At 45.0% G+C, this 25397-nt stretch overlaps 1 protein-coding gene across 3 annotated transcripts in view; it reads right to left on the minus strand.

Annotated features, from left to right (window-relative positions):
- The window catches only part of EGFR (epidermal growth factor receptor), a 204392-nt gene that overhangs the window by 153569 nt on the left and 25426 nt on the right, over positions 1-25397 (minus strand). For 2 of the 3 annotated variants that reach the window (XM_080386069.1, XM_080386070.1), the window contains one exon: positions 1-25397. This exon is cut by the window's right edge. In XM_080386069.1, the coding sequence (XP_080242195.1) occupies positions 1-106 (106 nt within the window). In that variant the 5' untranslated portion in view covers positions 107-25397. The other variant, XM_080386068.1, reaches the window with a different exon arrangement.

Consider the following 25397-nt stretch of genomic DNA (forward strand, 5'->3'; position numbering starts at 1 on the left):
CTTTCTTCTCCTCCACTGCGGCGCAGAGGGCGACGCGCCCCAGCAGCAGCACCAGGACAGCGGCCCCGCGGGGCCCGGCGGCAGCGAAGGGGCTGCGGCCGCCCATGCTGCGGCTCCGCCGGGGGGGGGGGGTCGGACGGGACGGGCGCAGGGAGGTTCCGCGGAGCCGCTCTGTTCCACTCCGCTGCCGCGCTGCGCTCAGCTCCTCGGCGCTCCGCCCGGCGCGGCCCCGCGCAGCATGCTGGAGGGCGGCCGTCGAGGGCTGCGCGTACACGTGGGTAACCCCGCTGCGGGCGGGCGGCTGCTGCCTTCCTCTTCCTCCTCCTCCTCCTCCTGCTGCTGCTGCAGGCAGCGACGGGTGCGCAAGGGCTTGCGGAGCGGCTGGAGCCGGCTGCGGGACGGGGCGCGCCCGGCTGCGCTCTCCGCCCGGCCGCGGAGCGCAGGGGCTCCCTCTGGGGACGCCGAGGAGGAGGAGGATGATGGGGAGGGAGCAAGGAGGAGAGGGGAGGAGGAACCGGCGGCGCCTTCCCCGCCCAGGTGGAGAAGGGGCGGACCCGGCACCTGTCCCGGGATACAGGATGAGAGCAGGGCTGGGGGGGGGGCGGTTGAGTCGCCTCTCCTTGCTCCCGGGAGTGGGGGGGGTCCCGCTTCCCGGCAGACTGCCCCGGGTTTGCGCCGCTGCTCGCGAAAAAGCGGGGTGGTCGTGGCACAGCCTCAGCCCCGGGTCCCTCCCTGGGTGGGCACAGCGGCATCTCGGGGTGTTTTGCAGCAGAGCCCTATCTCTCCCGTTCCCCCGGCTCCTCCGAGCCCCCCGGGGGAGGAAGGGCTGAGGCGGTTTGTCGGGAGCAACAGTAGCGAAGCCGCTCCGGAGCTGAAATCCGCTCCCCAGCGCGCATCTCCGCGGGGCGGCTCTCCGCTCCCCGCACCGGCGGAGCCCGCCTGGCTTCTCTGCCCACAGCCTGGCCTTGTCCTGGTCTTTCTACCCTCCGGGGCTTGCAAGGCTGGAGCTGGGGAGGGCGTGAAATAAAACCAGCCCATTTCTCGGCGTGTTTTAGGCCGGGAGTAGTGGGGTCCCAACCAGGGCTCACCGGTTCCGTTCCCCTGCACCAGCAGCATGAAAATGCTCCTTGCTCCACGCAGTGAGTTATTTAATAGCGACACAATAACATCAGTGTTTTTCAGGTGCTGCAGGGGCACCCACAGGCATTAAGCAAAAGAGTCTGTGCATGGTGTTCCCCCTGCCCCACCAGCCTCTTTCCTTCCCAAGAGGCAAACCCAAGCTATTCCATAAAATATGATTATGGTTACAATCCTATTTTAACAGGCTGATCCTTTGGAAAGTGGGAGGAAGCATAGTCTTGTCACTCAGGCACGTAAATAGGACACAGAAGTGTCACTTGTCTGGGCTGGGATTTCTCTGAGCAAATGGTGATTCAACACTCAAACTTGCTAAATGCTGGCAGGAATTTCTTCATAAAGCTCTTGTGAGGACTTGGGTTGTACAGACAATAGGTCGTGAAGCCTTAGAACTGTTATGATTAATTGGGAACTCCAGAACTGAAGTCGTTAATGACAGCAGGTTGGGGAGATTACGTGCTAAATGCCTGTGTCTATCACAAGGTGCTGGAACACAATAGATTGCAAAATAGCCACTGAGTGTATCTTGACTTTCCTCCTTGATGCCTGTCCCTCTGAGAGATGCATTACTTTTCTCCTACCAGCCAACTTCCTCTGTACAATCATTTTCTGATAGTTTAACTATTTACTGTCTAACTAGGCAAAAACCCCCACCATCCCATTTACTTCTCCCAGCACAAAGCCCGACACCTGACCACATGCCTTTAACCATGTATCATCCCACCATGCCTGTAATCGGTTATTAAGATGAATTGTATTACAAGTCAGCTTCTGTGTGCTGTAGCTGACATTCTGGTTTGGTTATATCTTGTAAATAATGTGAAAGATGTACTTTGTAGTAAACTCAGACACTAGTAATACCTGAGGAACTCTACTCGTGATTGGTTTCATGGCTGAACTAAGGGCAAAATCTGGGCTTACAATACAGTATTAATGCAATTTGCTTCAAAGATGCTCACACAGTGCAACTTCATAAACATTATGTATATATGATTTGTTTTCATTTACTTAGATACATAGGAGGATCTTTAAAAGTGAGAGGCCCAGGAAAAAAAGATCACCTTCTAGGGAGGGAAGATTTGCAAAGCATCTTCAGCACACACTAATGATTGCAGCCTGCATTATGAGCAAGGAAGCGCAAATGAGAAACTAAGAAATGAACCTCAAGTCAGTTCTGTGAATAAATACTAAATAAAAACATGTGCCCCTAGACACGCATGTTGAGCATCAACCTACCACTATGGAAGGCAATGGAGCTTTTAAAAAAAGAAAGGATTCAAAGTGACAATTGAAAAACAAACTAAATACAGGGGAAAAAAAACCCCAACAAAACAAACCAAACATCTTTTGCATATGAACTCAGTGGAGAAACTTGTCCAAGTCCTGTCCTAACATGCTAAAGAGCAAATACTTGCTTTGCAGAATTTTTCATGCAATTGGGATTCTACCTGCTATAGTGAGCAGGAACTTTTCATACTTGCTCCACCTCCCATCACATACCGCCCTTACATAAATGCACATAAACCCAAGTATTTGATCCTAAATAAACTCCCCCTTCATTCCTGACATGAGTAGCAAGGGAAGACTTGGCAAATTCTCCTTTAAATTTACTTTCCCACACTGCAGATACCCACTACAGGGGACTCCGACCTGCTGCTGGCAGTGCCGTACTGCTGAAGGGGCTGTGCAGCATGCAACTGTGAATTCCATCCTCCCACTTTTGGGTTACTTTCGTGTCATCTGTGCTTTATTTGCCAAGGTCATGAGACAGACAGAGGCTCTTGAGGCTGAGGTTTGAGATGCTTATGATCACAGGCAGGGCTTTCAGGCCCTTTTTTACACAACTGAATGATTTTTGAAAAGGTTTGAATTCAAACACGGCTTTTTCCCTGAACAGCTGGTCACATATGCAGTGACCACCTCTGGTATAACTCCTTTGAACCCAATGTAAACACGTGAATTTTTCCAAGGGCATGCAATATTCATATTGCAAAACTTTTATTATCAGCTGCACGTGCGTGTGGATCAAAGGTTATGGGACAAAAGCCAACCTTTTGACCACCAATTTTTAAATTGATAGCTCATAGCGAGAGTATCATGCTAAAAACAGTATCTTGCTTCAGCTTTCTTTCAACTTGCTTGCTTTATAGTATTTATGTGTCTCCTGTCTTCTATATAATAAGAGTAAACATGCTGATCTATGAGTAAAGTCCACGTAAGCGGTTAGTTCCTTCATATGAAGATACTGCTGGATCGCAGAACCGAGCTGCAATTGCTCATCGCTGCTTGCCTGCGCCACTGAGCCGATTACTTAGCCACACGTGGAGAGAAGTAACTATAAGAGGATGAATAACTGATTTCCCTATCAGTGGAAAAAGCAGGATTAATTCTCCTATCTCTTCCACATTCCCTCAGAATAAAGTCTCAAAATCCCTTCAAGAGCCAAGAAATCCCTGCTGCTGGATCCTTTCCTTGAACAAAATGAAAAATAAATGTGTTAGTTTTCATTATCCACCGTGAAGTGGGTCAGCAGTTGCCCTCCAAAATGTTCATCAGCGGCTGTTCCTTGGTGGCAACGCAGCGCTTCCCTGCGTGTTGCAAAAGTGATTTTAAAGGGCAGGCTTTTTACTGGAAGAGAAGAAATGAAGCAGAGATGAATTAGTATGGTTTTACAATCCAGCTTGCTCAGATTTCATTTGCATGGCGTTTGAGATTGTGGACATTGTAGTTTGTATTCTGTGACTCCCTGCTGAGGTTTTGAAGTGAGGACTGAGGTAATAATTCATGGAGCTTTATGGCACTTTGCGTGTTGAAAACATTGCACAAACATTAACCAATTTATCTTCACAAATCTCCTGTAAAGCAGGTTAGTAGCTATCATTTCCATTTTATAGATGTAAAATAATTTGCCTTGGGCAGAGTGTTAGTGGCAGAATGAGGGTTATCACTCAAGAGCTGTTTATTCCAAATGTTGTATTTAAACGTCCTCGGATCATGCTAGAGAGCGTCCCTGATGAAAAGGTGTGTAGGTGTGTATTTTTACACACTCAGGTTCCCTCTCTCTTCTCTTAACACCATTCGTACGTTTGTATAGCAGCACTTAGAAAGGACAAGACTAACACACACATGGGTGCTGGAATTAAACCTTAATTACAGCAAATTGCACAGTCAGTATTTCAACACGTAACTATGGGTGTTATCTCAGGAGGGTTCCTATACTTTCTTTATTTTGATGCCCAATTTTTTGAAGCAGAAAATAAAAAAAATAAATTGCTTTGTGCATTTTGACTGACATCTAAAATAATTACAAGAATCAAAAATTCTTGTATATCAAATTCTGTCAGTATTGAAGCTAAACATTACAATTCATAACATAAATGGAATAATGTTATCAGAGTATCATGGGAATAACTATATTGACAATAGTATACAGGTTTTATTCCCCTCTCGCAAAACATCTACTGAACTGCTGGGGAATAGGGCATTTCCACTGTCATCTAATAGGTAATTTCAAAGGGTGGAATACACTTCCTGCTTAAAAGCATCCATAGCTATGGTGTTCATAACATCATAGTAGGGACTACTGTGGTTTTCCACATACTTCACAAATCCTGGAGCTAGGTATTTCTTGCTATGTTCTTACCTGTGTAAGTTTTGCAGTTTCTATGAGTAAGGCCATAAGGTCCTGTGATACTGTGGTGGAATGAGGTATGTTATATTATATCCAAAATCTTTGTTACTAAACAGTGCAGTAGCCTCCTACCAAGGAATAAGGCTTCTGCCTTATTTCTGTACTTTGTTTTTTGTTGGGTTTTGTTGGTTTTTTTTACTGATATTACCGTGCTACATATACTCTTGTGCTCGACCATAAATCATACATCTCTGTACAACTGCAGCAATTACAATTTGAACACGCTGTCAATAATAAGATGCCAGCAGAAGTCGAGCAAACGTCACCAGCTCACACCGTATAGTTATTCAAGATGGGTGACTAGTAATGGTATGTGTCTGATTAGGAACACTAACACTGCTAATTGCATTACTCTCACTGTCCGTTCTGCACAAGTGAAGAGGGAGCTTTGCACCCTTGCTCACCTAATTCCTGACCCACAGCACAGGCTGTCATAGCCCATGTGTGTCCAGAGTAAGAAAGAGAGGGGGGCAACAAGGCACAAGCTGGTGCCCTGAACTTCACCTTAGGAAGAGTAAGAGTGCCATGATGCTGAGCTCAGGTGTGATGGTTGGCTGGGGCCGGTTGGGCATATCCTGCCCCGTCTCTGCCCAGTAAAGTCCTTTGCTCTGCCTCTGCCCAGCTGCCACCTGAAGTTCAATGCTATGTGCAAATAAAACAAGGGTCTGCTCCAAATACTGTCTCCTTAGGTGTTTGCAGCGCTGTGAAGAGAGCGAGGAAAGCTGATAGCCCTGAGTCAAAGCGCAAAGAATGTGAGTTGCATCATGGGTGCGGCTAACAGGGCTTTCTTCAGATTCAGCCATCTCCTGCTGTTTGCATCCACAGCAGACACAGATAGGAAAGATAAGAGATTGCAACACCGTGATTCTCCCAAACAACTGCAGCTACCAGTCCTTATTTGGGCCAGCCAGTATAAAAGAAGTCAGCCTTCCCTGATGCCCACTCCTTGTTTTGCATTATGGAGGTATCTCTGCCTTAACTCAGTTTTCTACGTAAGTTCCTGTAAATTCAGCATTTTCAGGACCATTCTCCAGCATGTAAATGAATTGCCACAGAGTAGCTTGCAACCATCAAAACATTAAACTCAGTCTCCAGACCGGTGTGTTTGCATCCAAACTACCTACCAGGAGCGATCCTTTGGCCCCTTCTGCCTCTCAAACAGTGTTTGGAAGAATAACAGCCAGCCTAGCCTGGGACTGTTCATAGAAATGAATAGTGCAGATGATAAGAGTACAACGTGCAGGGAACACTCCCTGCATAACTGACCAACATAGGCACGGTCATACCTATTTCCCAATATTTCAAAGTCAATGGTTCTGTTTCTTACTCGCCTCAGCATGCACATATTCAATAACTAGAGTATCTCAGCAGGCAGTTTTTCCTTTCTAGCCAAAAAAAGCACAGATGATCATTAGTTCTTTTCTCCCAGCCTTGTAAGACAATAAGTACCCTAGCAATTACGGACACTTCATTGCTTATCGCTTCTCTGTGACTCCAGAGATATGCCATTAAAATCATTACCTTGCATTTTCCACATGAAAACCCGGCCCAATAGCAAAGCTGAACCGAACGGGAAAAGAATTTTTCTGTCACATACTTTGAGGTTGTGTCCCCAAAGCATTTTAACCACAGATTATGTGGCCATTTTTATTTAAAGCAAAATATGTCATAACGCTTAAAAAAAATCTATCACATTTTATTCAGCACTGCATAGCTAAATAATAAAGACATATGTGGCAAAGTCTGGTCAATTCAATGTGATTAATCTGAACTATATCCCAGAGATATTGTAACTGTGCTGAAACAAATCCCATAGGACATGGCCAGGCAGCCAGTTGCCTTTTTCCCTTTATCATACCTTTAATTTCCAAAATCCTTCTCAAGTATATGTTTTCTGCAGCGTGTTGGAGAGCGTCGCGGAATGCGGCTGAGCAGAAGAGCAGGTTCTAGATACCAGAGAGGTCACGCAGCGCCTGGCACTCCAGCAACCACATCTTTATTTTCTAATGAGGAGGAGCCAATCAGTGCCCCCGAGGAAGGCCTCACAGCAGTTTGGCCAATGTAGCCATGTGCCATGTTGAAAACTGAGATTTTGGCAAGTGACATGATGCTAGGCATTGGATCTGTAAAGCAAAACAGCTGGCGCAGAGGCCCTGGCATCCTCACTGCATGTGTTCCCGGGCATTTTAGTTCAGGCTGCCCCTCTCATCACCCGACAGACTGAACGTCCATTGCTGTCCTGGCTGTGCTATGTGGCCCCTGGAGAACATCCTTCAGGTTAGCTCCATCTGGAAGAAACTCAGGTTGCACCCAAGGCCACAGCACAAAGAGGATCACGTTAAAAAAGCTCCCTGCTGATCCATACAAAAATACTTTTACAAATGTGTTTTGTTTACACTCCTCCTTATTTCCCTCTCTCTTTGCCAATACCCTCAACCGCAATCTGCTGTTTGTAGAAAAAAGAAACAAAAAAATCTTTGAGTTCCTGTAGAAGTTTTACTCTTTAGAAGACAAGACAGGACCTGGATGCCAGCCTCAGTCTTCGAGGTTTGCAGAGGGGGCTGACCCCAAATCCAGAATACAAACAAAGCCAGTCTTTCCCAGCTTAGCTAGAAAACCGCTCGGTATGAAAACAGCAGCAGGATGAGAACGCAAAGCAGTTCCCTTTACCCAGTGATACTGCAAGATAAGCTAGATAAAGTAAAGCCATGAATAATACAAAGCATACATAAGACCTGTAATGAAAAGAAGGGGCTGAAAACAGCCAGGCAGCTGCACAGAGAGCTGGCTCAGTGGCACGCACCAGTGGGCAGGCAAGGCAGGAGCCAGGGCCAGCCACCACGGCGTCCTCAGGAATCGGGTCGAGGATCTATGGAAAGTTAATCCACAAACCAGATAATCAAGGGCTGGCATCATATTTTAAGTGATGTCAAAACATGTTGCTACAAAAAGGGGTTGAGAGTGGTCAACTGAATGCTCTGAGTTTTTTCTCCCTTCCTATTTATAACGTGGTCCCCAGCACACCTCGGGATATCTCTTTGATCTTGACTCCCTGGTATTTACTTCTCAAGCTCCCAGCAGCTTTGACGGCAGTTCTCCCTTTCTGTTCAGATGGATGAGCAATTCTCTGAGCATTTCAGTAAACCTCCCAGAGGTAATTAAAATATAACTCTCTCCATCGCTTCCTTTACTCCAAACTCAGCTCCAGACCTTAAAATCCCCACCGAGAGGACGCAAACCTCTAATCAATTCCGTGTGCGCACTCCCACCTCCACCAGAGCCCTCAGCTACCAGTGTGTGATATCCTGCAACGCTGGTAAGAACATAATATCCTGGTATAAATAGAAAGCATACTGTAAACCAGCCCAGGAAAACATGAGGATAAAGCAACCTGTCTCCTGACATTTTTATTTTTCTTTCTGAAATGGGTCACATTGGGTAGGCTACTTCACATTCTCCATCACCCCATCTTCATAAGCAGTTCCCCAAACTACAAGCTCCTCATCATTTGATTTTAGGTGTTACTTCCTTTCCCAGCCACTACTGCAGAACTAGAGACCCAATTCATTTAAAAAAAGAGACCCAGTACAAGGGCATTAACTTCTCCAGACCTGCTTCCTTCCTGACCTCAGTGCTTATTTGACTATAAAAGAACTGATGCTGCAGTTTTCAAAGAGGCAAGTGAGGACCACGACTTCTATTCCCAGTCTGTGGGAGTGGGAAAGCAACTTCGGCATAAACACATGCAATTTGATACTTTAAATATATTCTAAATAGCTCCTTTTCCTTTAAAACTAATTTCCTCTGAAGGCAGAAATTTATCACCAATGACTCAAGCTTCCTCAAGGTTTTATCAATTTAAACTTCAATATTCTTCTTCCTTTGTGTATTCATGCCACATTGCCTAGCCCTCGCTCACCCACTGAGCGCTTGCTCATGCAAACCAATACATCGGTTTTTCTGGTTTATTTGGGTGAGCGAGTGCTTTCTCATCATGAGCCTTGCCCAATCTATTAATTTGAGACAAGGGTCTTGAGGGAATTGCAGGCCAGTCTGCAAATGGATGAGTGGTTTAAAATTTTGCCTCTTTTCTATATGGTTGCAGCAGAAGAAAAACAAATGCCTGGGCCTTTCAGCAGTAGAACTACTGGAGACTGGGTTTCCGCAAATGATTTTGCCTTCTCCCTTCATTGCCTGTCATCTGCAATGCCCTCTCGTGCCCTCCAATGCCAGCTGGGTTAGAGGCAGCCGGTATGGAGATGTATGCGAGTTAATGGGCCACGTGGGCTGATGGCGACAGAACAGATAGCTGCTGAGGCTGCCACCTCTCATCTCTGCCTACCACCAGGTTTCACAAAGCTTGTGAGGTCCTCACTTTTCCGTGGAATTTAGTTAAAATTAATGAACAGGGATGGGTACCGATAGACAGAGTGACTGCATGAATCTTGCTTCCAGGCTAAAAAATCGGGAGCTGGCAAGAAGCTGTGATTGCCTGTCTTGGAACAGTTGAAATGTGTCCTTGATGTCCTTGCTAGTGCCTCAGGAATAATGACAGGTTTAGAGAGTACAGCTCCATGACCTTATTTGAGTTGGAGTGCACCGCGGTATGTCTGACTACTCTCTCGAGGCTTTTCTTTAAGTTTAAAGAGACTATATCAGGCCATCATTGTGGTCCAAAGTTACCAAAGTTTTTATGGCTGATGGGAGAGGCATATGTACTCTGTGATCCTGATGTTTGTCATTCACAGATCTGCTCCTGACCTTTGGTTTTATCTCTGCATCTCTTCCCTGAAGCTAACAACGTGCAACAGAAGCCAGACCCACTTCAGCAAGCCCACACAGCAGTCAGAGGGCTTCCCCGTGGAGTTGGCCACCAGCTTACACAGACTTCCCTCGGGAGAGGAAACCAACGAGGTCGCCTCTCATTTGCAGTTTCTCAAAAACCTGAAGACCATATGTGGATGCCATGCTTATCTGAGTAGAGAGAAGGCCACAATGTAAATAAGAATTACAATAACAAAGTCTCGAAAACGCAAATGGGAGCATGTCACTGCCTTTCTGTGAGACCTGTGCAGCTTATGAGTGCAAAAAGAAAAAAAATAAAAATCTTTACAGAAGGAGGTAGATTCCTCTGCGTAGCCTGAAAAGCTAGATGCTGAAGTAGGAGCCAGAGCTTCCTAAGCTGTAAATCTGCCTGAGCCCAACCTTTCCTCTGTAAAATGGGGGTAACAAGTAGCACAAACAGCTAAATAATTTTTAAGAATAACAACTTAATAACTACATGGAGCTTTACAGCCAGGGCAGGCTTCAGGAATGCTATATATTCTTAAAATCTCGACCTTCCACCAGGATTTCAGTGCGGTATATGCTAGAGAGTGTTTGCTCTCTGAGGGAATAGCTGCACTCTCCCTTCTTAAGTGAAGCTTCATCCCTGAAACAGAAAAATGGCAAAGTCCATGTGACACAGCATTACTCCTCTGTTCACTCTTAATTATTGGCATGGTGACGAGAGCTGTATAAACTGAGCCAGTCCAGTAAAGAGTTCTTAGCACTGGCTGGTTAACCACTACATTAATATGAACATCTGACACTTAATTTTCTAGGAGGGATTAAAACCAGAGTAAAAGCTTGGGGGATGCCGTTTACTTGTATGTGTGGGGCAAGCAGGGGGAACAGAGGCTGGGAGCAGCAAACTCCACCATTTCAACTGGTATAGATGCTTCAGCCCTTCCCTTTAGCCCGTGATGTGGAGCCCACTTGCACTCACTCACAGCTTAGTTTGAAAGGGTGCAATGAGCTGGGATGGATTTTGTGGGGTAATGGTTGTGTATGTGCTTATAGGTAGGTGCAAAGCAGACAAATAATTCACTGCCGCTGGTAAGCAGAGGGCAATGATCTATTTGCTTTCTTTCCATCTTAAAACAAAAATCTGGCCTGAGCATTTTAATAGCAGCATTTCTCTAGGAAAGGCATTTGTTTACTTTAGTGCCTGTAAAATTTGTCTGAACAACAGTCTGGGAAATAGAAAGCCTTGTCTTATTCACAGAACAAGTATAACAAGTCCTGCAAGATCTCTTCCAATGTTTCACCAATGTGCCTCTACTCAAAGCCTGCAGATTAGACTCCATGTTTAACACAGCACAGATCTTTTCTTTAAGAATTAAATACTGCAGTGTCTTCATAAATCTGGGTCTACCACAGAGAACTACCTCCCACCCAAATAGCAACGGCATTGCTACAGGCACCAGTTTTGTTGAGGACAGGGCCAGGACATTGGGAAACTTTTACTGCTGACACTTGCCTAAGAAGAGCAGAGGTTACTGGCCATCTCCTGCATGTGACAGCAACATTATTGTACCAAAGCTGCCCTTTTCCCCCCTCAGTTGCTGTGGGGCTCATCACTGCTGGATGGTGCGGTGTACATGAGCAATGCATGAAAGAGTTCAAGTTCATTGGGGGCTGCTAAATACAGGTACACAATTGCAATCGGCGTCTCAGGAAAGGCTTACTGCCAGAGCAGCCATTGGGGCTGGGTGGGCTGGGGAAGGTGCCATGGAAACATCAATTTTAGTTTGACACGGCACAGCTTCTCTCCTGTTGCACTGAATTAATACTGGCAAGCAAAAGTGGAAGTCCTTAGGCACTGCTCCCCAGCTTTTCAGGTGTTTACATACACAGAACAGCTCTTTCCCTTCCTCTGGGGAGGGAACAGCCCTCATCTGCAGCCACCACAGCTGGTTTTGAACAACAGAGAGGGATTTTTCCTGGTATCAGCTCAGGAGCTGCTCCCTCCCTAAGCACATGGAGTAGGACACTCACTGGTCCAGCTACAGAAAATACTGGTGGAGTGATGGGGGTCTGGGGACCACCAGATCTCTGAGATATCCATTACAGGCGGGCAATAATTTGGGTTGAGTTCCCCCAATCCAGCTCCAATGCCAGGCTGCCGCCCACTTCTTTCTTGCTGGTGGCTGCGTAAATCACTGCCATGTGGCACAAACCTACCCAGGGTCTGTACGTGTGGGATCAGATCGACCCAGAGGTAGGAGGGGAAGAGACAATATAAGTCCCCAATGTCACAGGGAAAGGCTCTACAGCTTGACCCCATGTTAAGTAATGCTCCGTTTCACTAGGGGCTTCCCTGATCTCCAAGGCATTACTCATGGAGGAGAGACCTACTCATCATGAGTAAAGGCTTTGGAATCTGGCCTTTAATGTGCAGCAATATCTTAGCAATAGTGAATATGTAAATCTCTGCTTCCTACAATGTATGCATGATATTAGGAAAACACTGCATAACAAAGAGCAAAATAAGGAAAGCGGTGCCAAGCAATTCAGTCTACATTCAAGCTTGCCCCAGTTAACACAGCCCTGGTGATTTACACGGCTGTAGGACAAGCTCTTAATCTTATTTTCCAACAAATTGCAGGAACAAGATGCTGACAAGTTATTTAAGGAACGCTCCTCTAAGAGCTTATTGAACCTGCCCATAAGTCTGTCCAAATGCAGAGGCATTGCAATTTTGAACAGCACTAAGAAAAGAGACCGGCATCCATAGGTGCACGTATGGTTTCCACACATCTTAGCAGAGTCTCACAGAAGACAAGGATCCTCAGGACTATTAACACATGTTGCCTGACCTTCTATCCCAAGCAGCAGATTCCACAAAATAACTCACCACAACAAAGAAATGTGACAGCATTTTACCTTTGAAGACTTCTGGATGTGTGTTGTTTTGCTGTAGAAAAGCAGAGTGTGTAGTGAGACAAGAAGTACATTTTCTGCTCAGCGCTGTTGGGTATGCCCAGTGGTCCAACCTGTCTGCTGGCGCTACTACAAAAGAAGAGATCAAATTCATCAGATTATAGCTTCATGAATTATGTTTATGACTGATTTGAGGTTGGGGACAGAGAGGAAAGGAGAAGGAATAGTCTGTTTCAAGCTCCTCTGTCCTTGTCCCATAATGAAAAAAGAAAGAGGGGAAAAAAAAACCCTTTTAGTTATTTTTGCTGTAACAGAACTCTGTTCAGTCACTACACAGCCTAAAGGTAACTGTTGAAAGTAACTCACATAATGTATCACAAAAATACACATAAGTTCTTTGCCTGCTTTAATTTCATGTATGGCTTGCAGTTCACAACCTACATTGAGATGTGAGAATGTGATTGAGAGAGCTGAGAAATGAATTTTAAAAATTGTGTTATTTTAATGAGCAAGTTCTGCCGTCTACACCATATTATCTCACTAACTCCACTTGAAATGAAACAACATCCAGTCTGAATACCTGCTCAGTTCCTGTCCTACGCAGAGGTGTTAACAAGAGGGCACAAGCTGATTTTTATGATGTGAATCAAGTCTGGTAGAAACTATTACTTCTTAAGTTTCAGCAGTGGGTTGGTCCCAGAGATGATATAAAATAAAGACTATCCCTACCCTAAGGGGCTTGCAGTCTAAAAAAAGACCAAAGGAAAGTATTTGTCTCTTGCAAAGTGCAAAGTGATTTATTTGGTTGGTTCTCCGGGTTTATAGCCTGCTTTGGAGGTGGGCACATTTGTCATGTAAATTTTAGCTTTCTGTGAGAAGCGCAGAGCAGGCCATACTGATAATGCATGCTGCTTTGGTTTTTCCAGAAACTGTGTTTTGTTACAAAATAATTCCAAAATGTTCTTTCCAATCTGTGCAGACATTTTGAAGTTGAAATGCTTTAAGTGATTGGTTAAGAATTATTTTTATTTGTAGAATTCTTTTAATATAATTCCTGAAGAACAAAATGCATCACTCCCAGAAGGAATTATTTCTACATTTTTGTTCTGCTGAAAAATTCTGGGGGGAAAAAAACACAAAACTATTCTGAAGGAAAAAACTCAAAACCTGAACACTGCCAAACCACCTGCTCATCAGTAAGCTCTGCCATACTAACCAAAATCAATATCCCAAGAAAGAGCAATCTTTGTAAACAAACCCACAGCAAAGCAGAGGACTCAGCTAATTATCAGATCAGGTCATTTGCAGGACTCTGATTTAGCATTCCAGGTTGTAATTGGGTCCGTGACCACCTGCTTTGGTCACTGGAAATGAATGCAGCTGGACTTGGCTGGTCATCCCATCAAGCCTTTGCTAAAGGATGCGAGTGAGCGCTCTCGTTAGCTGCTACCTGCCGCTCGGGCTTCAGTCAGTGTACATCGCTGCCGAGCTGAAGTCTTGCTGTCAGTAGCAGCAGTAGCGGCAAAGGTCCTTAGGTAAAGGAATACAATTCCCTCTGTCCATTGCCATGGGGCTTTCTGAAGCACAACAGCAAGAACGCGTGTTAGATAATCTACAATTCATAACGATTCCTACACAGAAGAAGCAAAAAAAGTAAGACGGCTTAGTGGAAACAGCAGACTTTGTGTCAGAACCCCCATGTCCCAGTCACGTCTGCCAGTGACTTGCTCTGCATCCTTCAGCAAAGGGCATAACCTCTGACCCTGCACTTCACTTTCCCCTAGATAACGATATCTACCCTCACTTTATAAAATATTTTAAAATATACATGTGAGATAGGTTGGATCATTATAGGGCAAGCACACAAACAAATACATACACACCCAGACAAGCCATAGTGATACATAAAATGCAGACACTCCCATGCACAGAAATGCACTGATGACCTTAGGCTAATGACTGAAGTCTGGGTGGTACTGCTGGTATTCACCCAGCACACACTCAAATAGCTGTGCAGGTCGGCGCAGGCAGCCACCGAGCCCTGTTGCACGATGCTAACGTGGATGCTCCTGGGCACGCGGGGCTGTGTGGGGCAGCTGGCAGCTGCCAGGATGCTGCCAGGCGTGCAGCGCTGCTAGCTCTTCCCCCGCGTCTGAGGGGAGGGCTTAGAGTCACAACGGAGGAGAAGGGAAAACGGTTCCTACTTTCTAGAGAGCGGGGATTTTTATTTACTAATTTATCATAGCTGCTATTGCCTTTAAAGCCCTTGTGTAATTAGCAGGAGCCTCGCTAGACTGAATGCAGTGCGGCTGGTGGCCTGGTTCCAGCAGCATGTCTTGTTCAATGCTTTCCACAGCAGCGAATGGCCTGACTTCTTCCATGAAGTTTGAAATGGCTGTGTTTGGAAACGCAGAAATAAAAAGCCTTGGGAGGAGAAAGGAAATGAAAGGAAGACCGGTTGTGGAGAATATAAATTTCCCCAAATTTAAGTGTAATTCTAGAAGCAATCTGAAAATAGTTCACCCCAGAAGGGCCCGTGCTTTGTAATTTTCATACTTCCAGAGTCGTCCCACAGGATATCAGGTTATTAATAATAAAAATAATAATAAAAATCTCATAGGCATATCATACCCTGGGTGTATGGCACTGCAGCTAGCTCTGCAGACAGCTTTACCCAAGCAATAAACCCCTCACTGACAAACACCGCCCAGCTTCAAGTCCTAGGACTTGACCAGCTCACGTGTGGTACACAACTGAGTCCCGTTGCATGTACTGCACGCTAGATCACCTACAAACCGTTAAGCTATTCCCCTTTAAAAGCAGTATTGGCTCTAGTGATACTTCTGCTCTCCATGAACTGAGCCCTTCCTCCAAACTTTATGCAGGGCTCCTGCCCAGGCTGAAGCAGGTTGTTTCAAACTGTCATTGCCAAGCCTGTTAGCACAGAGTGAACATCCCTGGTTAAATTACTGCATCTGCAGCATTCTGGTCAGAGTCATAAGCTGCATGTTACTCCAACCCAGAAGGAAGAGGCTTACGATACTTTGCTCCCCTTGGTCTGCCTGGTCTGTGCTTTTGCCTGGATCCAAGTTCAGTCACACGTGAACACTGCTATTTGTAAACAGAAACCATTCCCTGTGACTCTGGACCTACCCTACACTTCATAAGCAGGGCTCAAGTTCAGAAGTTCTTTATAGCGCTTCTGTAAAAGCAAACCAAAACCAAAAGCACCCAAACAATGATTGATGCCTGAACTGAAGCACCTCAGTGTGCTTTTGGCTGTTCCATAACCAAAGTTGTCTAAGTTCTCGTTGTGTACATTGAAACAGGGAGCTACTCTGCAAGCTACCAGGTTCTATCAGACCCTGAATAAAACTGCTGCTTTATCAGGTAACGCAATCCTCAGCAGACTCACAGGAGACTTAAAAGCTTATTTCATATGCAGGCAAATAACTTTATCACCATCTGACTTGCTTTATTTCTTTGTCTTTCAACACGTTAGACATTATGTGATCTTTCTAAGTTTCTCCTTCAGTAGCACCTCCCTCCCTGCTGCTACTAACCCTTCAGGTACTGCTTCTAGTTTGGTGACTGCTCTTTACTAAAAATAAAAGGTCCTTTTAACCTGGTTTCTGAGAAGAAATGGAGTCTTGTTAGATACTAGAAAGTGCCCTCAGAGAGAGACAAGAGTTCTGTAATGAAAAAGATTACTTCAGTGGAAGTAATTTCTTCTTGAGCAGAAGATTACCTCCACTGAACTTCTCATCCTCCTCAAACACAAAGACTAAAATAATTTAACAGACTTAACTCTTAAAGGATTTCTACATATTTCTTTAACAAAATAGAAATTTCTAGGAAATCAGGTTTAGTTCCTCTATTCTTGGAACTACTCTTTTTCCTATAGTCGAGGTAGTCATAAATTTTACAGATTTGTCAGAATTGTTCAACAAATGTTTGTAATAGTTAAGAAAAGTTCCGTTTCCAGAAGCTCTTTGAAGCAAAGGCTCCTCTGCATTTTTTGATGCTTGTCACACTGTATTTGGCCAGTGTGACTCCATGCAGGAACGTGGTTTGTGTTCCCTGAATGGATGACTCAGTCTGTACACACGAGAACAGTGCCTGAAGAGAGCACATCATGTTGCATGTAGGAAAAGATAAGGAAAGGAGAATCCTCTGTGCTCCAGAAATGTTAAACATGCTCTGGAATTATTGACTTTTTCTATACAGGAATAGAAACGGTCTGTGATTTTAAGGAAAACAAAATAGTAGTGATCAAATTCACCAACAGTTCACTCACACCTCCTTGGCACAAAATAAGTTCCTGGTTTTTTTCTGTAAATACATTTAATTAATGGATTAGCATTTATATCTGGAGAAATAAAGTTCCCCTGAAACATTTCTATGCACAACTGTGATAATTACTTGAGTTGCTTAATGCACTATAAAAAGAAATCAGATGAACATAGTACAAAGAACACAAGTAGACAATCTGCATGCACTAATCCACAAGAAGTGAGATGGATTTAGCAAGCATGCTTGCCAAAACAACACACACACACCCCCCATGTCCCAGATGACATCAGATCCCGTACTAAGCCCACAAACACCAAGAGATAGGAAGACTTGCAGCAGAACACAGGCATCTTGAGCGGGCTGGCCCTCTGCGTACAGAGGCCTTCCCCGCTAAGCACCTCGACAGAGAGCTCTGCTCACTCAGAACAGCTCACACGAGGCTTACTGCCTTTATAAAACACACAAGGAAGCGTTACCGCTCCCCAGTCTCTCACTCCAGGAGGAACAGACCCTTACAGAAGCATGGCTTTAAGTCTGTAGAAATGCTTGACCAACATCTGCTGTATTTTAATACTTCAGCAATAAGGTTTTATAGATGTTGGAAAATACAGACATGCACAAAAAGGATTAAAGCTAGTATTGTTTAGTCCAACGTGACTATTACTAGCTCTGCATTTTACTCTGCTCACTGCCCACGCTGTTACAACCTCCTAGGTATCAGCTGGAGACCAGGGAGAAAGCAATGGGAAGAGGAAGCAGACAGAAGCTGGGCGGCCGTGTCTCTCTCAGAAAACATGCCATAGCCTGCAGTACCCCTTGACCACAGCACTTGGTTGGGCCGGGCAGAAAAGCCCAATGGCTAAGGAATATGGCTAGCAGGTAAAACATGTGGGCAACCGAGCACCAGCCACCACACCTTCCCGCTGCGGGCAAAACACGATGGCCCACATTTGCCAAAGCGTATAGATGCCGTGGGGCTCTAATTGCCTATATGAAATTGGCCTGTGGCCTTGCCAGAGCAAAATGTACCCATCTCTAGAGCCAGTCATTAATTATTACCTCACAAGAGTTTTGTGAAATATTAAGGATGCTACTGGAGACCTTTACATGAAAAGTGCTCCCCGTATATCATTATAGGTCATTACCAGGCCTGACTTTTTAAATAACAAAGCAGCAGCCTCGGTCACTTGATTAAAAGGTGATTGCATACCAGCACAGACCGATAATTTGCTTCCCAGAAGCCAGGCCTCACACAGAGCGCTTACGGCTCTCACACGGGGCTTGCCGAAAGCCCTGCCCGCCCCACTGAAGGCATTCGGCCCTTGCCTGGCCTCGGGCTGGACAGGCTGGGTGAGGCCGGCACCGGCTGGGGGCCCGGCTCCGAACCGCACCGCCCTGGGATAAGAGGGGCTTGCATGTCACGGCTGCTTCTGGAAGGCCAGGCTGGGAAGGGACAGCAGGCGGATGGGGTGCCCGGTTGTCCTGGGGCCTGAACCAGGGCCCATGAGGGCCAGGAGAGGCTCTCTTCTCCCTGGAGCATTTGAACCCTACAGAAGCACCTGCCAGTGGCACAGGTATTCATAAAACATCATGCAAATGGTACAAACTGCTAAAATTTGTTCAACTCAAAACTACAGTTCAACCAAGAAATGATTCTCAGAGGGTAGGGATTACATCTTGATTTAAGGCGGTCTGTTTGCTGGGCTTGCAGCATATAAAGACAGAATTCTCCTGACCAAGCTTTTGCAAGTTGCCTGTGCTGTTTCCTTGAAGGAGTTTTGACCTCTAGAGCATCGGTTCTTCCTTGTATTTCTTGCAACCTTGAAATTTTTCAGAGGTGTTCAGTACTGCAGGGTCCTGAAGCTTTTCTTTGAGGGCATTTTTATGATTCTCTCATCTGATAAGGGAATGATTTGATTCCTGTCTTGCCCTCTGGCATAATTTTGCCAAGCCTGCCTGATTCTGATTGTTATCAAGGTTGTGCTTCTACTATTTATCAGTCTTTTTGTATTTCACTTAGCCCATGTTTATAAATAATAATTTGGACAACATTTGTTACGGTGTGAAACCTGTGATATTTGATACTTTTCTTAAATCCTCGACCTTGGTTTAACAGACTATTCCAATCCACATATTTTTAAAGAAAATGCCATGCTTAATGGTGCTGCAGGAAAACTTTAAAAATTGGTATAGAAATGACTGGTAATAAATAAAGGAAAGAGAAGTAAATCCCTTTTCCTTTGACATAAAAAACCTAAAAAGCCTGAAAAGGTGATCTGTTGATGCATCACCAAAAGGCAAAGCAACAGAGCCCGTATTTATTGAGATGACAAGACCCTGAAAAGCAATCATACTGTTCCTGTGAAACAGTTTTGGATGTCTGTGGCTGGCAATACCAGATGCAGGTTTGTCCGTACAGATACGGGGAGAAGGGAAAGGGACTGTGGCCCCTCATACCTGGGACTTGGAGATGCTCCTTGTTGTCTTCCACACAGTGGCTTCATCACCTCCTGCATGAAGTTCAATTAAGCCACAGGACAACCACAAGGAGCATGTTGCAGGAGATGCCCCTGTGCTATTTTTTTCTCTGCTTCTCTGTGGAGGCCAGATTTGGAGGGGGCTGAGCACAAGGCATGCCAAGAAAGGTCCCCTGAGGAATACCACCGGATCATAGCTCAGTTCCAAGCAGGGAGTCAGATTGCCACGCACAGTTCAAAGCAGCTTTTAGAGAAAAAAATTGTAATCTGTGGCCAGCTAGCCTTTGAAACTTTTATTCCACAGTATAGTAAAACTTTTGGCATTATCAATTATTTGTACTACATTTCTCTTGGAGAGATGCAGCTCACTTTTTCTCTGTTAGGTGTCTTTCTACTTGCTGCATTAGAGAATGCCACCAGAATAAATGCTGCTTATAAGCCTGTGGAGTGTATGATATGGCTGGGAGCTGGGAAAAAATGTTTTGCCTGTGCCTTGCCAGCTTTGTGGTAGCGTAAGGCTGAAGACAGGCATCAAAACATTAACTGAGAAAATGCAAAACAGACTTGACCATATTTTGCACTTACCAGAGCCTTACTCAAGTTTATAGCAGTAAATATGTTCGTAGCTGCTTTCAGAAACATCTATAATGAACTCTGCTGCGTGCTAGTACCTAGCGCTTTTGATACTTAAACTTCAAAGAAGGGAAATAGCTCCATGGATATCATTCAGAACTAAATGCTGCTATCCCTGCTTTGATGAATTATTATTTTACTACCTACCAAGTATTGTACAAGTCATGATGAATTTGAGTAGCTGATTCATGCTGTCTACAACTTAACCTCAGCCATTTACAATTACACCAGACAGGACTGCTGATTTCAGCTGACACCTAACCTAATTCCTACAGCGTTGAAGCCTGTTGAATGCTGGGGAGGAATTCTCTGCGGAGCAACTCACCCAAAAATAGACTTGACATGAGGCAAAACTTAAGCGTTGGGAACAGCATCTTACCCTAATCTAACATCCACACAACAGCTCCAGAGCAGTGGGAATTTTGTAACCACGCTGTGACCGCTGTAATAGTGTATAGGTTAGAGGAGCAGCCGCAGCATCTTGTTCCATGTGAAAGAAGGAGCAGAGCCAAACACAGCCCATAATCATCCGTAAGGGGTTGCTTAGGACAAATAGACTTGGCCATGGCTAGATGGTTGTGTTTTTGACATTTGGAATGGCTTCCTTTTCTTTTGGAAGAAAACATTGCAGATGGACTTGCTGTCCACTATAGCCAGTACTCCACTAGGTAGGGTTAAAAATGTAATCCCACCACAAATCTTGAATATATTGTGTTTTATTTCTGCAAAGAGGATAAAACCAATTCTATTGCTTTAAGTAGCACACCTTAAATTATACTCTCTGCATGTATATCTTATTACTACCTCGTTTTTGAAGTGTGGGGATGCTTGTAACTTGTATATATTTTTAAGTTGGTTTTTTTGGTCCCCTTTTACTCTGCTCTTAATTTTCACTCTATGTGTACGTTCATATGTCACCGAACCATCAGTTGTCCAAACACACCTAACTCTCCTGCTATGTGATGAAAAGACTAGTTTTCATATAATCCTACTACATCTCATGCTACTTGTACCTTAGTTTCCTAAGGCAATGAGGTTAATGTAATCACACACTGTATATTTATGTGTATGCATAACCTGAACCAGTCTCCTCCTGGTAACCTTTGATCCTGCTGGACAACCAGTCCAATGTAACAGCTGTGGCACCCTCTGATGTTTTCAGTTCCTCCAGCTGGGCAAACAGGCAAGCAGAAGGTGAGGAGAAAACCCCCATGAACTCTCCCACTGAGGATGTTACAGCATGGATGCCCTGGCTGACTGCAGAGAATAAAATGCCCTCAGCTCTTTAGTCCTGGGGAAACAACTGGAGTCTGCATCTAATTAAACAGCAGTAATCACCACTGCAAGACAAAACCATAGGAAACCAGGCTCCATCACCTGCACAGCTCTTGGATGAATTGGGTACCACCTAGATACTGGTTAAGGTTTAAGTTGCCTCTTGAGACATGGCCGCTGCCACATTCCTTCTCAGGGGACACATAACCCAAGTTTTTCCACCACTGAAGCTTACTGAACATTCAAGGAACATTTCTTGCAGAGAAACTCACCCCAAAATAACCTGTATTAATGAAGCTGTAGAGCCCTTCTATAGGCCCAAAGGCCACCATGCTTTACAAATTAACCTCTGATGGTACATGCCCTTTTCTTTGCTCTTTAAGGTTCTCAGCAATTTGCTACCTTCACAATGACTGATAATCACAGCATGTTCCAAACTGTGGATGTGGATTCAGAGGTGCGGGAGGAGAGAGCAAAGCCCATTGACCCAGTCTGCTTTGGCTGCTGACGGCTGCTATCACCTTAGGTCTACAGATAGCCCACGGGCAGGATACTCAACTCATCCTTTCACCCTTCTTGCCCTGTAGTCTGGAGAATTGACTACGTTACCAAAGCTACAGAGGCCCGCTGTGTAAGCCAGTGTGTTGAAATGCCTTTTTTCCAATCCCTGATCAGTAGGCACCAGCGTGCTTTCTCAGTAGCACAGCTTGACCCATCTACAGGCAGCCAAAGCTGGGAAAAGAGCATGTAAGAAGTCCTGCCAACTCATCAGGCAGCATCACTTCCTCATACCCAATTGGCTGCAAATTGCTGTCTTGCTAAAATGATGACTAGAGTTGGATCAGCAAATGTGGCTTCCCATACACTGTTCATTTTGTTCATGGAAATGCCTTGTTCCTATAACAGCATTGCCTCCATACAGCCAGTAGGAAGTGTCCCGGTTTTGCAAATCATAGAATATCTCAGGCTGGAAGACACCCAAAGTGATCATTTAGTTCAGCTCCCTGCTCCTCACTGGACTACCTAACACTAAGCCATATGACTAAGAGCATCATCCAGATACTCCCTGAACTCTGACAGCCTTGGTGCCACAAGCACTTCCCTGAGGAGCCTGTTTCAGTGACTGACCACTCTCTCTGCAAAGAGCCTTTTCCTAATGTCCAGTCTGAACTTCCCCTGACCCACCTTCATTCCATTTCCTCCTGTCCTATTGCTGGTCACCAGAAAGAAGAGATCAGTGCCTCCCACCTTGGGGAAGTTGTAGACTGTGATGAGGACATACCTCAGACCTCTTCTCCAAGCTGAAGAAGCCAAGTGACTTCAGCTGCTCACTTCACCTTGGTGACACCTCCAACCTAGGCAGACCATCATTTTCATCATTGCTTGCTTTCACTTCCAGAGCCTCATACCCATTGTAAAGAAAAGAGTAGAGATTAAGCATTGCTTTATGATAAGCACAACTTGCATTTTTTTGAACAAAATACACTAAAATTAGCTAAACAACCAACACATAAGGTAATCTCTTACCAAAACATCAAATGACTATTCCTGCCAAGATCTATGAGAGCATCAGAGAACATCAGGAGTAGGGCTGCTGCATGAGAGAGGATAAGCCAGAAGCCAAGGGTAACCCCAGTGCAACCAGTGCCCTCACCACCAAGGGTGTCATCCCACAGGGTATGAACAGGGTGGGGATAACATACTGAAGTGACTACCCCCTACAGGGCACGCTGATGGATTGGGTCTAGGGGACATTCCAGGGTCCAGTCATGAGCAGCAGGAGACAGAGCTGGAGGTCCACCAAGGACACTAGGTCAGAGACAGAAGTGGGTACCAGCATTCCCACAGCAGCCTAGACAAGGACTAAAGGCCCAGGACTGCACTTAAATAGAACTCCTGGGCCCATTGCCAGAGAGGGTGGGTGGGTGGGTGGGTGTGGGGGCTGGCAGGTGAGACTGGTCTGGGCTATTAAGGTCTATTAGTGCCCTAAGGGCACTGAAAGGAGCTTGAAAATTTGCTCCTAGTCAGGTATCAGGACAACATCTGTTGCTGCTCACAGTTTCCTCTGTCTGTTCACCTGTCACCCCAGAAGTAGTTTCTGCACAAAACCTTCTGTGGTCCGAGACTAGCAGTATGTGATGGAGGAATCACAGTGTGCACCTACACAAAGGAAAAGCCACTATGGACACGATGGCTGGAGCCACAGATGGTGACACCAGTCATGAAAGAATGATTCAAAGGTGATGGATCACCATCCAGCACTAGAAACCCCCTGCAGGACAAAGACAAAAGCGTAGCTGATAAACTAAATGTTTTTTAGTTTCTGGGTCAGCAAGGCAGGTTTATTGCAGAGTACCTCTGAACTGATCAGCTGGCTAGTCAAAGACAAACCTGCACACCTGGGTTATCTTGCAGTGGAAAGCAGTGCGTGGATAGGAGGAAAGGGGAAGGTAGGGAAAGAATGTATGGAAACTTGTGTGTTGCTGGGTCTCTGTGTCAGGACCTGTCTAGGGCTCCTGCCCACCCCAGCAAGATAGGCAGTGCTCCCAGGACCCACCATCCACACAGAGCCAGCTTATTCCATGACAGATAGCATAGCCAGGGTGGAGCAACCAGCAAGAAATAAACCAAATTTAATTGCCAGTATTGCCCCCCAAACAATGGATGCCCAACCACAACACGCCCGACTACCCCAATCTCCAAAGTCAACAGGAGAGAAAGAAAATTCTCACAAAAACAAGTTTACATTTTGCACTTTGATACCTTATCAACACAAAGTGAGGAATGACACCTACTGAATACTTCCCACATTCTGAAGCATCACCATAAGATGCTTCTTGGTGTTTGAACATTAAAACTATCATAGGGTAAAGCAGTATTGCTGTGAGGGTAAAAGGCAGAGCAAGAATTCACTTTTTGGCAGTATTATGTTTGTGTGATGATAAAACATCTTTGCTATCTCAGACCTGTGTTTGGAAAAAACATACCTCTAAATGGATTTTTTTTCCCAGTATTGCCATCTTTGTTGGAGCTTTGTTGCCAAGATAGCTAATGGTATAAAAATACCTGTGCGAATACAAGCACTGGAAAGGCAGACAGAAAACTTTGCCATTTAATGTGTTAGGAAATGTCTATGAAGATGTTACACAGAGCAACTGCAGAAGAAATTTGCCTTTTTTCTTGTTATGGTGCGACACAGTGTTAGGTCATGCTGGCTTTACCTGTAAGCTTATCCACAGCATCTCACCCTTTAGGAATCCCTGCTACAATTTTGGTTGAAGTACCTTTCTGGAAAAGAGGACTCTTGAGAAAGAAGAGCAGCTGTACAAGATGACCTAACAGTTGAATAATCTTTTCCCTTTAGGCAAAGCATGAGAGAACATGAAAGCAACCAAACAGGGTGATCAGAAATAACTGGAAATACATGTCCTGAAGGGTGGCACGTGATAGATACCAAGGGTCACTCAAAAACACACCACCAGTTATTTGCCCCTTCTAAAGTCGCGGAGCTTTGGAGATTCACACTCCCCTTTATTCTCTTTGAGACACATACACACTCATTTACACACACACAGAGTGCCAGGATCTACACAAGGATGTACCATTGATGGAAAATAAATGGCAGTATAGAAGCCCTTGAGATCCAAGAATGTTTGAGGGTATGTTAGTGAACTGACAGGCTCTCCCTGCAGGTATCTACCACACACACGTTGCCCAAAGATGCACACATTATATTACACTTTGTTGAACATACGTTTCCTCAAGTTGTCTCTGCAGAGCTAATTCACCATAATGACAGCGGACTGCAAAGCCCATTACTTAGGACAGTATTAATATGCATTTTATTTAAAGGAGCCTCGTTAGCTCACTGCTGGGGAACACATAAGCAAATCATCATTTATTAGGGAAGCCTGAGTAACATTGTGAGCTCTAGGACCCAGTTTTGATTCAGTCTGAAGTTATCTCCAGGCACACATCCAGTGTTTCTTCAGAGATGTAGTGACATAGAAAGAGTAGTTTTTCCTAAAGTTAATTTTGTATTTTTCTGCTCTTTAGATGTATATCAGGTGAATCAAACACCTGAGAAGTGACTTTCTTAATAAAAAACCAATAATAGGAAGTAGGTCAGATGCTAGTCTCATTTACAACTTAATTGACTTCTGTGGGGGTTTGGTGATCTCTCAAGG

Source organism: Falco punctatus (genome assembly GCF_963210335.1).
Source record: "Falco punctatus genome assembly, chromosome: 4".
Lineage (NCBI taxonomy): Eukaryota > Metazoa > Chordata > Aves > Falconiformes > Falconidae > Falco > Falco punctatus.